The sequence below is a fragment of the Vipera ursinii genome (genome assembly GCF_947247035.1).
Source record: "Vipera ursinii genome assembly, chromosome: 2".
NCBI classification, from domain to species: domain Eukaryota; kingdom Metazoa; phylum Chordata; class Lepidosauria; order Squamata; family Viperidae; genus Vipera; species Vipera ursinii.
This window is the reverse complement of record NC_139513.1, coordinates 115,931,623-115,945,628: the sequence shown is the minus strand read 5'-3', so window position 1 is coordinate 115,945,628 and position 14,006 is coordinate 115,931,623. Positions and strand designations below refer to the sequence as shown.

The 14,006-nt window shown below is 42.5% G+C and overlaps 1 protein-coding gene across 1 annotated transcript in view; it reads right to left on the bottom strand.

The window, feature by feature from the left end:
- Positions 1-2,353: 2,353 nt before the first annotated feature.
- Positions 2,354-14,006, bottom strand: part of OGFOD3 (2-oxoglutarate and iron dependent oxygenase domain containing 3) — a 58,286-nt gene continuing 46,633 nt past the window's right edge. Inside the window, exon 9 of the mRNA XM_083352371.1 lies at positions 2,354-3,274. Within this exon, the coding sequence (XP_083208497.1) occupies positions 3,138-3,274 (137 nt within the window). The 3' untranslated portion in view covers positions 2,354-3,137. The remainder of the gene's footprint in view (positions 3,275-14,006) is intronic.

The window sequence follows — 14,006 nt, the reverse complement described above, 5'->3', positions numbered from 1 at the left end:
TAAGGTGGGACTTGAACTCGTGGTCTCCCATTTTCTAGCCTGATGTCTTAACCATTAGACCAAACTGGCTCCCATAATGGATGGTGAATAAAAATAAACATTTTTGCTTACTTCACTAAACATATACAGCATCAATTACTTAGTAAGAGAGTCAGTTAAATTATACATAGATCTTGGAATAGTTCATAGTTGTTTGCATATGCCAAAGGAATTTATGTCAATCAGACATGGATAATTGTAATGGTAATTATGAGACAATTTAATTCTTCTCTGGAACGCAAATTAAATTCTGTTTAGAAAACAATTTTTTCATTAGTGCTTGAGTGGAAGATCTGTAGTGAAAGCCCTAATCTTGTCAGAAAATGAGAGACCATTCAGAATATATAATGTACATTTCCTTGATATTTATTATGCTTCGCTCCAGGCAGAAAAAAATTGGACAATAAAAACAATGAACAAAGCGGGAAGAAAACGCTAAAGTGCCAGTAAAAAAAAACTTTTTTTTCCTAACTGTTCAACAGATTTTTGACAAGATCTTTATCAAGGATTCTTCATTTGTTGACTGAAACATGTTGATTAGAAGTCACTGTCCTCCACAATTGCAAATTTTCTGTTTAAAGGTGGCAACTGCAAGCATATCTTCAAGTGGCTTTGAGGTTGAAGCACTTTTCTCCTGACTTCTCATTGACCAAAATGAAGGTTGAAGTGATCTAGCAAATGTGAAGGTATTTCTTGAGTGATCTGCATACAGGTAGTGATATTTGACTTATGATCACAACTGAGAATGGAGCTTCTGCCATTAAGCCAGCAGCTCCCAACCTTTTCTATGGCCCGCACCCTAAAATACTTCTGATATATTCTCGCACCCCTTACGAAAGTTTGAAATAACGGCAACTAATTATGCATATACACTATAATTTTGAAAACGTAAGTTTTCGCACCCCCTGGAATATCGCCTCGCACCCCAGGTTGGGAACCCCTGCATTAAGCAATATGATCATTTAAGCTTTTATTGCCACAGTCATTAAGGAAAACATTGCGATTGTTAAGTAAATCCAGCTTCCCTCACTGACTTTGGTTGTTGGAAAACCCCTGGGAAAGTTGTAAATAGTGATCACATGACCCTGGGATGCTGCAACCATAGTAAATACATGGTCGTCAGTTGTCGGGATTCTGATCATGTGATTATAGGGATGCTACAATGGTTATAAGCACAAGGACTAGTCATAAGTCCCTTGTTTCCCAGCCCTGTTGTAATTTTGAATGAACACCAGTGAATGGATGTAAGTTGAGGACTCCCTGTTAAGTAACTTAACTTTGAATCCTGAGCTAGAAATCAGACATCTGTGAGTTCTAATCCCATTTTAGGCATGAAAGCCAGCAGGGTCAGCCACTCTCTCTTAAGCCCAACTAAGCCACCTCACAGGGTTATTTTTTATAGGAAAAATAGGAGGAAAGAGCATTAGATATGTTTTGCAACTTGGGAGTTACATATAAAGTAACAAAGGTGGGATAAAAATCTAATAAAAATAACATACTTGGTCAGAGATTTTCAGGGGTGGGTTAGGGAAGAGAATAAAATAGCTAACATTGGAAAATAAATAAATATACGCTCTTAGAATTCCCTTTCAAAGGAATACAATTTTCTTATAGCCAATGGAAATCAAATCAGGCAGCTTTTGCTGTAATAAAAAAAAGTTAGTTGGTGGGCTAGATAGGGTTGTTAAAAAGGAATATTGTGTGTTTGGTTTTCTCATAGAATGTATGTACTGGAGATGATTTTACAGATTGTCTAATACAAGTCCTGTTCAATCAGAAACTCACCATACCATTCTTGGCAGTGATCATCCAGAATTCTTTGTGTCAGATCGTGCCACATTTGTTAAAATTTAAAGCTGATGAGTATTCAAACATCTAATATTTCAGGAATATTGTGTGAAAGGTGTTTCACAGGAGTAGGTAAACTTTGTAAATACAAAAAAAGTTAAAATATCACTCATAAATATGACAGAATGCAAACTAATAAGTTTAATTCACAGTACTTTCCTATATAGCTTGATTAGAAAACTTTTCCCACAATTAAAGAATATATAGTCTAAGAAGGTTCTTCTTAAATTTTCCTTTGGTAGAAAGAATGCCACTGAAAAATTTATTCTAATAATTGCAGTGCAATTTGCACGAATCAAACCTATTGCTTCAATTTCTAATATGTTTTAAGTTCTACCAATTTTACTTTCATCTTCAGAATTTTTTAAAAAATTAAAGAACTATGAAGTTGTTTTTCACTTACTCAACAACTGAAAAAATGAGGCAGCAAAGACCAGGTTTATTCAAAGGCAAACTTTAATGGATATTTATAATTTAAGATTGTAAGATTAAACAAGCTAATGAGCCTTTTCCCCCAGGCAAATAGAGAAATTGAGCCACTATTAAACACATTATTTAGTAGTTTTATTTTATTCTGAGCAGCCTCCTCTTAGCTGGTTATAAGAAACCATGGCTGAGATCATATACAATGGGTTTCTACAGGGATAATCCAATCATCAAACCTTGTGGCTTCTTCCAAGGAAGAATACCGTATATTGAAATAAAGATTTAAAAGAAAAACCTGATACTCTTGTGTAAAGAGTAGGATACTCTTGTGTAGAACTGCAAATGACTAAAGCCATAAATCAGCTGCTTCACAGGTGTTCCAGGTTTCTATTTTCCAAAATATAAACAACTCTATGGAGTCTGGAACAAGGCATGATGATACTGCTTCCTTGCAATGTATTCCAGAGTCTATGAACATATTTCATAGGGCATCACAAATTGTAATTTTAAGAACTGATAAAAGGATTATTTGAAGAGATTAAATGATGGAGGGGTACTGCTTCCCAGGCCTATTGTGCAGTACCCAAGAGTTGGAAAAGAAAAGCCAAACCATTTTAATTGCTATCTCATAAAGCAATGTTATAAGTAACTTAGAAATATGGGCCTTAAGGCACTGATTTTGAAACACTTAGAAGTAAAAAAAAAAACCTACACACACAAAATTTACTTTAGATAAAATTCAGTGGAATTTATATGATAATTTAAAAGTTTCTTTTCCCCTCCCACACAGAGTTTCTCTTGCCAATCCATCTGGCTACCACCTGTCATGTTAAAACAGGATCCCTGATACCGTGGTCTGGATTGCAGGTAAAGGAAATGGTGATGGCATAGCGAGTGCCCCAGAGGACCTTTTCAACATGATGGAGGTTCTCCGAGCCAGATGTGAAAAAGGAAACCCGTCCTGCAAAACAAGAATCTACAGTCAGGAGGGGAGCAAGATATACATCATTTACTTGACTGCTGATTCCTAGGATTCTGTAATTAGCTACTCAGCTTCAATCATCCAAGATTTGATCATTATCTAATGGTAAAGCTATCCTGTTCCCAGATCAAAATATCATTATGCAATTAACAGGATTTAAGAAAGCCCGTTTTTTTTAATATGTACATGATCAGTCCTAGAATTATTAAACGAAAGGCTTCGGCAAGGGGACAAAGAAGAAGAAAAAAGAAAATATTTGCACGTAGTCTTAAGTGAACAAGACTTTGGATTAGGGTCATGCACAGCTTTGGTCTTGAAGGGGAAAAAGTAACCCGAATCAACAACTCCTTAAACCAAAGTAAATCTTGTTCTGGGATCAACCACTATAGGTGGTGATGCTGGGAAAACACCCAACTCTTCCAGAGAGGTACTAAATAGAGCACTCCAAGCATTTTTTTTCATTCGAAAGAAGGCGAATATATGTGGCCAAGGATAATGTTGCAGGATCCAAACTGGGCTGGTCACCGGGACCAGAGGTGTCGTCTCCCAAGCTGTTAGACCCGTGCTGGAGCCTATCTTCAAGGAACTTCTCTCTAGCAGAGTGTGCTGTTCTGTGTGGTATTTATAGTGTGTCTGTTGTAAATGCTTTTTACATGCTGATTGGGGTGTGCTGATGACTGGCTTTTAGGTCATTAGCTGTCATTTTATTGTACTGCCCAGCCCTCACCTTCTAAGTACTTCATAGGCTGGTGGTAAATCAGCACTCCTGTTGACTGACGAGGCGCCTGTTTCCCAGGCTTCAATCACTTCCCTGGCTGTTTTTGTGCCTGCTCATCCAACAATCTAAGTAGCTGCAAAATTGAATGTCTGTCCTTGTTCACTGCACTGTGAGGCTACCAATGAGTTCAAGTCTCCTTGTCTGACTGCTTCTTGCAAACTGGTGGCCAGCTTCCTCCACCAGATGGACTCCGACACCAGTCCGAAAGCTTCAAAGACAAGTCCTTTGGTCCTGGTGACCAACCCAGACTGGATCCTGCATTTTTTTCATGTACCATCTGAAGTGCTGCATAACTTTCCCTTGATTGAGCTGTGTGCTTTTTCTAGAATAAAACCTTCAGGAAAAGATCTGGTTTACCTATTTTCTTACATTCTGCATTAAAATTACCAAACAGCTACTTTAGCATATAAAGAATTTTAACACCTCACAATAAAAATGGATTACTAGACTATTTGTGTAGCTATGTGACATGCTTGGACTGCTTGTTTATATATTGAGCACCACATTGATACAATCAATCAATTCAGGTGTGTTCCAGTCTTTAGTAGTTTTGTGAGGGCACAAGCATACAAGGGAGACAACAGTGATAACAAGACTACCGCACCAACTGTACACAGACGGGCCACTTGATAGATAAATGTTGCGTCACTTTGTGAAGATAAATAGAAGCTTGCTTTGTACACATGATTAGAAATAAGCACTAAAATGTTTAGACAAAGAGACACAAACCATATTGTCATATTATAGTTTTCCTAAACAAAATATTTTGTAAGGAATGAATTTCCTATGAAAAGCATGGGGTTATATGACAAACATCTTAGGTTCAACAGGGTAATCTCTCATTATTCAACACATAACTTAATTGGAATATATGTTTTTCCGATTTGGTAGAAAATACTCAGCAAGCACAAAATAAAATTAAATATTTAAAATAAATATTTAAATTTTGTACGTTGTTATTTTATTTCATAATATTAGTCACATTCAACAAATTGGCTATAATAAACAACAATGTGCGCAAAACATTTTGGGGTAGGAAAATGCTAGCAACCACAGCTCTGTCTTTCTAGCCAACATCCTCTTAACTTTCAACCATCTCCTATTCTTATAAAATCATCACATTATGAAGAGGAAATGTAATTTCTGTTACCAGAATAGAAATCAGAATCCCAATCATTTAAATTTCTGATTGTGCAACTTCTGTATGGTTGGAGTGAATGTGATATTGAACAGCAGTTTCATATTGCAATATTGAATTGGACTTAGAGGGGACCCCTGTCTTCTACCTTTCACAAGTGATCTTTCCAGAACAGAAGAAACAGCAATTATTTGCACTCTCCTACAGGTGGCACACAGAGCCCTCTCTGTGGGAATACACACCCTTGCCCCAGTCCTAGGCCTTTAGCTAGGTTTTATAAAACCTTTTCGCTTTAGGACTCCGCTGCCATGTGCAAAAAAAAAAGGTTTAATCAATCAATTTCAACTTCTTGTGGGGAAAAAAAAAAGATCTCACAAAGTTGGAATTGATTGATTGAACTTTTTAGTCCCACTCAGTCTGCCGTTACCACCGCAGCCATGCCCACCCAATTGGCCACACCCACCCAGCACCCGACGATACATAAGTGGGTTTTGGGTTGCAGTTTGGGCACTCAGTCTCTAAAAGGTTCACCATCACTAGTTTAGTGAATGGCTTTCAAGAAGAGATAGTTACAATACAAAAAAAGGAAAAAAAAGCAAACCTCTACAATGAAGATGTACGACTTCGGGCAGCTCAAGGGTTGCAGTTCAAAAGTGATGGGGTCAATTGTATTTATTGTATCATTGTGGGGAGGCTTATAATAATACAACCATAATAAAAGAGGCACCTTTTTATTCATGAAAAGACTGCTTTTTTTTTTTTTTTTAAAAAGAGAGATAATTCTGACTTTCTTTCCTTTCCATTAGCAAACAGGGAGGTCTCAACATCCTAGTTCTCCTACTACAGAACTTAAAGCTATCTTTTAGGAAGATACCGTAGTGCAGGGAAGCTGGATTGGGAGTTTTGGGAAGGATGGGCAGAGGTAGGCAAAGAATGTGAGGAAGGCCAGAAAAAGAAGTAGAAAGGCAGTTAAGTGGATGAAATGGTTGGGAAGCACGGGAAGAAGCAGCTACATACGGACTGAGATGGCTGAAGAAGCAGGAGCTCAATCATCATCCTGGAGGGATTTCTGTTGCTTTTAAATTAACAACGACTTAAACTGATGAACGATTGAAGGAATTAGGTGTGTCTAATGAAGAGAAGGACTGGGATGACATGATAGCAGTCTTCCAATATTTGAGGGGCTGTCACAGAGAAGAGGGGGTCAACTTATTTCCCAAAGCACCCGAGGAAAGGACAAGAAGTAATGGATGGAAACCTTTCAATGAGAGACCCAATCTAGAATTAAGGAGAAGTTTCCTTTTAGTGAGGACAATTAATCATTGGGACGGCTTTCCTCCAGAGGTTGTGCATGCTTCATCACTGGAGATTTTCAGGAACAGACTGGACAGCCCTTCGTCTGGAATGGTATAGGGCAGGGGTAGGCAACCTCGGCTCTTTTATGACTCATGGACTTCAACTCCCAGAATTCCTGAGCCAGCCAAGCTGGCTCAGGAATTCTGGGAGTTGAAGTCCATGAGTCATAAAAGAGCCGAGGTTGCCTACCCCTGGTATAGGGTCTCTTGAGCAGGGGACTAGAAGATCTCTAAGGTTCCTTCCAACCCTACTGTTGTATGTTCTAAATTAACTACTTGTGAGCAATAACACCACTGCAGTGCAACATTTTTCAGATGTTGCTATCTCTAAATGGACGCTAACGCAAACGGATGTTGCGATAGGCGGGTAAATTTGAAAGCAGGCGAGAAACGGGCGGTGACAGAGCAAGAAAGAGCGGTGAGTGGCGATGCAGCAGGCGAAGTTTCCAATGCTGCTACCGACGAATAGGTTTCTAGTATCTGACTGAGGTCGGCCGCTGCCCTTTCTTTCCCAGCTTGGTCGGATTGGGAGAAAAGATGTTAACGGTTGGTAATATAAAAGCTCTCCTTGAGGAACCAAGGCGCAGTTGGCAGCTAGTTTAAGCTTCAGCAGTCGGTAGCTCTCCTCTGCTTTTTCTTGGGGGGAAAATTAAAGCCGCCGTCGCAACTTTGCTTTCGGAAGAAGAAAATCCCCATTCTTTTCTGATGTTAAAGGAAAAATTATTTTTATATTACATACTCTGATTCGTTCTTCCTGGCAAGTGTTTGCGTCTGTGTACCGACGAATAAATATGTTCAGGGTTGCCGCCCTCCTCATTCCATCCTGAGGAGTGAAGCCAGAAACCCCCTTTTGGGAGGCTTTGTTCTGACGAATGAAGGCAAATATACGTGTCTCACGATAACGTTGCAGGATCCAATCTGGGTGGGTCACCGTGGTCAAAGGTTTAATCCTCTTCTTTAGTTACACACATTCTGGTGAGAGAGAAGTTCCCTGAGGATGGGCTCCATCATGAGTCCAAAAGAGCCTTGGTGGAGCAGTGGGCTAATGCCTCCTTAAGTAACACCAGCTGCCTGCAATTAGTGCAGGTTCGCATCCCACCAGGCTCAAGGTTGACTCAGCCTTCCATCCTTCCGAGGTAGGTAAAATGAGGACCCAGATTGTTGGGGGCAATTAAGCTGACTTTGTAATAATGCCGCTTGGTGTGTGTGTGTGTGAAAGCCCTAATAAGCAGGCATATACATAGAATGAAGGCTACTGCTAAGCTTGTAAGCCGCCCTGAGTCTTCGGAGAAGGGCGGGATATAAATGGAATTAAAATAAAATAAATAAATAAATAAATAAATAAATGCAGTTTCCTAAAATGACAAAGTACAGACAGAACCAAGGAGACCAGGACTCAGCAACATTTGGACAAATGACACCCACACCAATTTACATCACACAAAAAGGGATTTAAAGGGCCAATGTTCTGACAGATAAGCACAATTCAAAGCACACTGAAGATGCCCCCCCCCTTCCCGAATGGAGACAAAACGTTTGCAGCCAAATTGCCAACCTCGGAGATCAAACTAACAGCCCAGAACCAAGAAGGGATCTTATTTTCTGACAGAAAATGTCACAATTCTGAAAACTCCTTGGAAAAGATGTCTGTATTATCAAAGCCTCTACTGAAAAATACCTGGAAAGGGGGGGGGAGGTTACAAGGATTGGATATACAGGCTGTCCTAAACTTATGGCCCCAATGGAGCCAATTTTTGTTGCTAAGAGAGATATACGTTAAGTTGAACTTTGCCCCATTTTATGACCTTTCTTGCCACAGTTGTTAAGTGAGTCACGACAACTATTAAGTTAGTAACCTGGTTGTTAACTGAATCTGGCTTTCCTATTTGAATTTGCTTGTCAGAAGGTCGCAAAAGGTGATCACATGATTCTGGGGCACCACAGCTTTCATAAGTATCAGTGAGGTGCCAAGCATCAAAATTTGGAACACACGACCATGGAGATGTTGCAACGATCCTAGGTGTGAAAAAATGTCATAAGTCACTTTTTCCAGTGCCTTTGAATGATCATTAAATGTAAGTCAAGGACTACCTACAGGGAGTGCAGAATTATTAGGCAAATGAGTATTTTGACCACATCATCCTCTTTATGCATGTTGTCTTACTCCAAGCTGTATAGGCTCGAAAGCCTACTACCAATTAAGCATATTAGGTGATGTGCATCTCTGTAATGAGAAGGGGTGTGGTCTAATGACATCAACACCCTGTATCAGGTGTGCATAATTATTAGGCAACTTCCTTTCCTTTGGCAAAATGGGTCAAAAGAAGGACTTGACAGGCTCAGAAAAGTCAAAAATAGTGAGATATCTTGCAGAGGGATGCAGCACTCTTAAAATTGCAAAGCTTCTGAAGCGTGATCATCGAACAATCAAGCGTTTCATTCAAAATAGTCAACAGGGTCGCAAGAAGCGTGTGGAGAAACCAAGGCGCAAAATAACTGCCCATGAACTGAGAAAAGTCAAGCGTGCAGCTGCCAAGATGCCACTTGCCACCAGTTTGGCCATATTTCAGAGCTGCAACATCACTGGAGTGCCCAAAAGCACAAGGTGTGCAATACTCAGAGACATGGCCAAGGTAAGAAAGGCTGAAAGACGACCACCACTGAACAAGACACACAAGCTGAAACGTCAAGACTGGGCCAAGAAATATCTCAAGACTGATTTTTCTAAGGTTTTATGGACTGATGAAATGAGAGTGAGTCTTGATGGGCCAGATGGATGGGCCCGTGGCTGGATTGGTAAAGGGCAGAGAGCTCCAGTCCGACTCAGACGCCAGCAAGGTGGAGGTGGAGTACTGGTTTGGGCTGGTATCATCAAAGATGAGCTTGTGGGGCCTTTTCGGGTTGAGGATGGAGTCAAGCTCAACTCCCAGTCCTACTGCCAGTTTCTGGAAGACACCTTCTTCAAGCAGTGGTACAGGAAGAAGTCTGCATCCTTCAAGAAAAACATGATTTTCATGCAGGACAATGCTCCATCACACGCGTCCAAGTACTCCACAGCGTGGCTGGCAAGAAAGGGTATAAAAGAAGGAAATCTAATGACATGGCCTCCTTGTTCACCTGATCTAAACCCCATTGAGAACCTGTGGTCCATCATCAAATGTGAGATTTACAAGGAGGGAAAACAGTACACCTCTCTGAACAGTGTCTGGGAGGCTGTGGTTGCTGCTGCACGCAATGTTGATGGTGAACAGATCAAAACACTGACAGAATCCATGGATGGCAGGCTTTTGAGTGTCCTTGCAAAGAAAGGTGGCTATATTGGTCACTGATTTGTTTTTGTTATGTTTTTGAATGTCAGAAATGTATATTTGTGAATGTTGAGATGTTATATTGGTTTCACTGGTAAAAATAAATAATTGAAATGGGTATATATTTGTTTTTTGTTAAGTTGCCTAATAATTATGCACAGTAATAGTCACCTGCACACACAGATATCCCCCTAAAATAGCTATAACTAAAAACAAACTAAAAACTACTTCCAAAAATATTCAGCTTTGATATTAATGAGTTTTTTGGGTTCATTGAGAACATGGTTGTTGTTCAATAATAAAATTAATCCTCAAAAATACAACTTGCCTAATAATTCTGCACTCCCTGTATACTGAGAGTCTGGCACGAGCTTGGAAAAGCAAACAGGCATCCTGTCTCTTGATGAGAAAAGGTCACTCTCTTGATACGAAGATTTATTTTTTTAATCCCATTTATATCCCGCCCTTCTCCGAAGACTCAGGGCGGCTTACAATCTAAGAAGCACAAATCAATGTGCTTAGCAATAGCCTTCATTCTATGTATATGCCTGCTTATTAGGGCTTTCGGGGCCCCCCCAAGCAGCATTTGGAGAAGAAAAACCCAGTAAATGACAGAGATTACTTTGCCAAGCCTGCTATCACCAACTCGCCTTCTTCCAGCTTAATTACACATAATCTATCTAGATAATTTAAGTCACATCTCTTCTACCCTGTTGTAACTACTTGTTGGTTCTCCAAAATGATTTCCTTTACAGTGGTAGAATTATTTACTGTTGCTACAGGACCAAGCCAGTAGTAAAAAATAATTTGGAAGCAAGTTGCTAAAAAGACTGAGAAAACTGTATTTTTGCCTATACTTTTGCACCTGTAAGCTAGTAATTAATCTGCTGCTATCTCAGCAGGTGGCAGCACCGTTTGTCTTTTCCTTGTCAGCTAAGCGGAAGAGCTAGGTATGGAAATTGTTAAAATATGAATATTAGTGCCTACAAATTCTAGTCCATCAGTCCATACAGGGACTGCGTTTTGAGCAATTTAATATAGCATGATGATTAGTAGGATTAAGTGTTAAGTGCAGGAAGTGTCAGACTTATGCATTTAAATACATCATTACATCAAGCCGAGAATTTTGCTAAAATTGCTGTCTTAAAAGTATGATCAGTAGCTGAAGGCATAGGCAGGAGATTGTGCTATGATGCATACATTTGTCAGTGATGGGAAGAACACTAAGAAAAGTGGTGAGAGGCCACACTCGGTGGGAATGAGCAGCCACAGTTGAGGGCTTTTAACCCTACCTGATTGTAGTATCTGAATTTTTAACGTTTTTTAAAATGTTTCTCTTGTTCTAAAACAGTTTAAATTAAGATCTGTTTAAGTGAGTTTTCTGATTTGATGTAACTGATGCCCGTAAAGAAACAAAATTCCTCTTGTGCAAAACTACTATTTAAAATTACTGAATAGTTCTTTCTTGCTAATTCTGTAATTAGTATAAGCTTTTAAGTAAAATGTATTATTAACTTTCTAATAACCTGCCCCGGTTGGAAGAAAAAGAACATTATTTTTCCTAACCCCAGCAGTCACTATCTATGCATGCCCTCCAAATAAGAGGCAGCCTTCTTTCCTCTTCCAGAAGCCAGAAAATGTTTATTTATTTTATTTATTTGTTTTTATAAACCGCCCTTCTCCCGAGGGACTCGGGGCGGTGTACAGAGTAAGGTAGGCAAACATAATGAACAGTACTGAAAAACAATAAACAAAACAAAACAAACTGGGACCCCAATTAGAGCTATCAGGCCAGGCCGGACTGCTGGAATAGGTAAGTCTTCAAGTAGCGCCGGAAGGTGCAGAGGTCGGGGGCCATCCGGATTTCAGTTGGTAAGCAGTTCCAGAGGGCTGGCGCACCCACTGAGAATGCCCTCCCCCTGGGGGCCACCAGCCGACATTCCTTGAGCGGTGGCACCCTGAGGAGGCCCTCTCTGTGGGAGCGCACAGGGCGGTGGGGTGTTGACATTGGCAGAAGGTGCTCCCGTAGGTAGTCCGGACCCATGCCATGTAGGGCTTTGTATGTCATTGTTAGCACCTTGAACTTCACCCGGAAGGCAACTGGAAGCCAGTGCAGCGCACGGAGGAGAGGTGTGATATGGGAGTATCGGGAGGCTCCCAAAAGTGTCCGTGCCGCTGCACTTTGCACCAGTTGAAGCTTCCGAGTGGATCTCAAGGGCAGCCCCATGTAGAGAGCGTTACAGTAGTCTAGGCGAGAGGTCACAAGGGCATGGGTGACTGTACGTAAGGCATCCAGGTCCAGATAAGGCCGTAGTTGGCGAACTAGTCGAACCCGGGAGAAGGCCCCCTTGGTCACAGCTCCTATGTGATCTTCCAGGGAGAGCTGCGAGTCTAGGAGGACACCCAGGTTGCGGGCCCTATCAACAGGGGGTAGTAACTTGTCCCTGATGTTAAGGGATGGAATGTTCTGAGTATCCTGGCTTGCCGGTACGTACAGCCATTCAGTCTTGTCCAGGTTCAGTTGAAGCCTGTTCCTCCCCATCCATTCCCGGACCGCTTTCAGGCAGCGGGACATCACGTCGAGGGCATCACTGATGTTGTTTGGAGTTGAGATGAAAAGCTGGGTGTCATCAGCATACTGATGGTACCCTACTCCAAAGCTGCGAATGATCTCACCCAGCGGTTTCATGTAGATGTTGAACAGGAGAGGCGAGAGGACCGACCCCTGAGGGACTCCGCAAGCGAGAGGCCTCGGGGTCGACCTCTGTCCCCCTGCCAGCACCGACTGCGAGCGACCCTGGAGAAAGGAGGAGAACCAACGCAGAACCGTGCCTCCCACTCCCAGTCCCCTGAGGCGTCGCAGCAAGATACCATGGTCGATGGTATCGAAAGCCGCCGAGAGGTCTAATAAGACTAGGACAGAGGAATGGCCCCTGTCCCGGGCTCTCCAGAGATCATTCATCAGAGCGACCAATGCCGTCTCCGTGCTGTAGCCCAGCCTGAAGCCCGATTGGCACGGGTCTAGATAAACCGCTTCATCCAGGACCTGAGGAAGTTGGTGCGCCACCACGCTCTCAACAACCTTCGCAAGGAAGCGAAGATTGGAGACTGGACGAAAGTTATTCAATGAGGATGGGTCCAAGGTGGGCTTCTTGAGGAGAGGTCTCACCACCGCCTCTTTCAAGGCGGTGGGGAAGTGACCCTCACTCAGAGAAGCAGAGATGACCACCAGGAACCAGCCTCGTGTCCCCTCTCGAGCCGCATAAGCCAGCCAGGAAGGGCACGGGTCCATTAAGCATGTGGAGGAGCTCAACCTCCTCATAATCCTGTCCACTTCCTTAGGAGTCACAGGATCAAATTCCTCCCAGATGACGTCGACAAGACTGTCCATGTCTTGTTCTTCCAACTCAGCCCAGTTGGAGTCCAGGCCGGTTCGAATCCGAGCAATTTTATCCAGCAGATATTGACTGAATTCCTCGGCTCGACCCTGCAAGGGTTCCTCCCTCACCTCTTGGTTCAGTAGGGAGCGAGTCACCCTGAACAAGGCAGCCGGGCGATTATCTGCGGACGCGATGAGGGTGGAAAAGTAGTTGGATTTTGCCACCCTTATCGCAGCGAGATAAGACCTGGTGAGGATTCTTAATCGCAATCGGTCGGATTCGGATCGACTGGATCTCCAACGGCTCTCTAGGCCCCGTCTCCGACGCTTCATCTCCCGGAGCTCCGTGGTGAACCATGGGGCTCGCTGGGATCTGCGCCAGGTCAGAGGCCGCATGGGTACAACTCGGTCCAGAGCCTCCGTGGCTGCCTTTTCCCAGGCTTCCACTAAGGCATCCGCCGAGCTGTGAGCAGGGAGTGCATGTGCGTCCCCAAGCACTGCCTGGAACCTATCAGGGTCCATTAGGCGCCTAGGGCGGTACCATCTGGTTGGCACCGTGCACCCACGGCGGGGAGTGGCAAAGGGGAAGTCTAGCCGTAGAAGGTGATGATCAGTCCATGACAGGGACGTAACAGTCGTGGCACCCCCACCGATATCATCACGCCACCGTCCAGACAAGAACACCAAGTCTGGGGTGTGGCCTCCCTCATGAGTCGGTCCAGAAATTATTTGCGACAGGTCCATGGCCGCCAT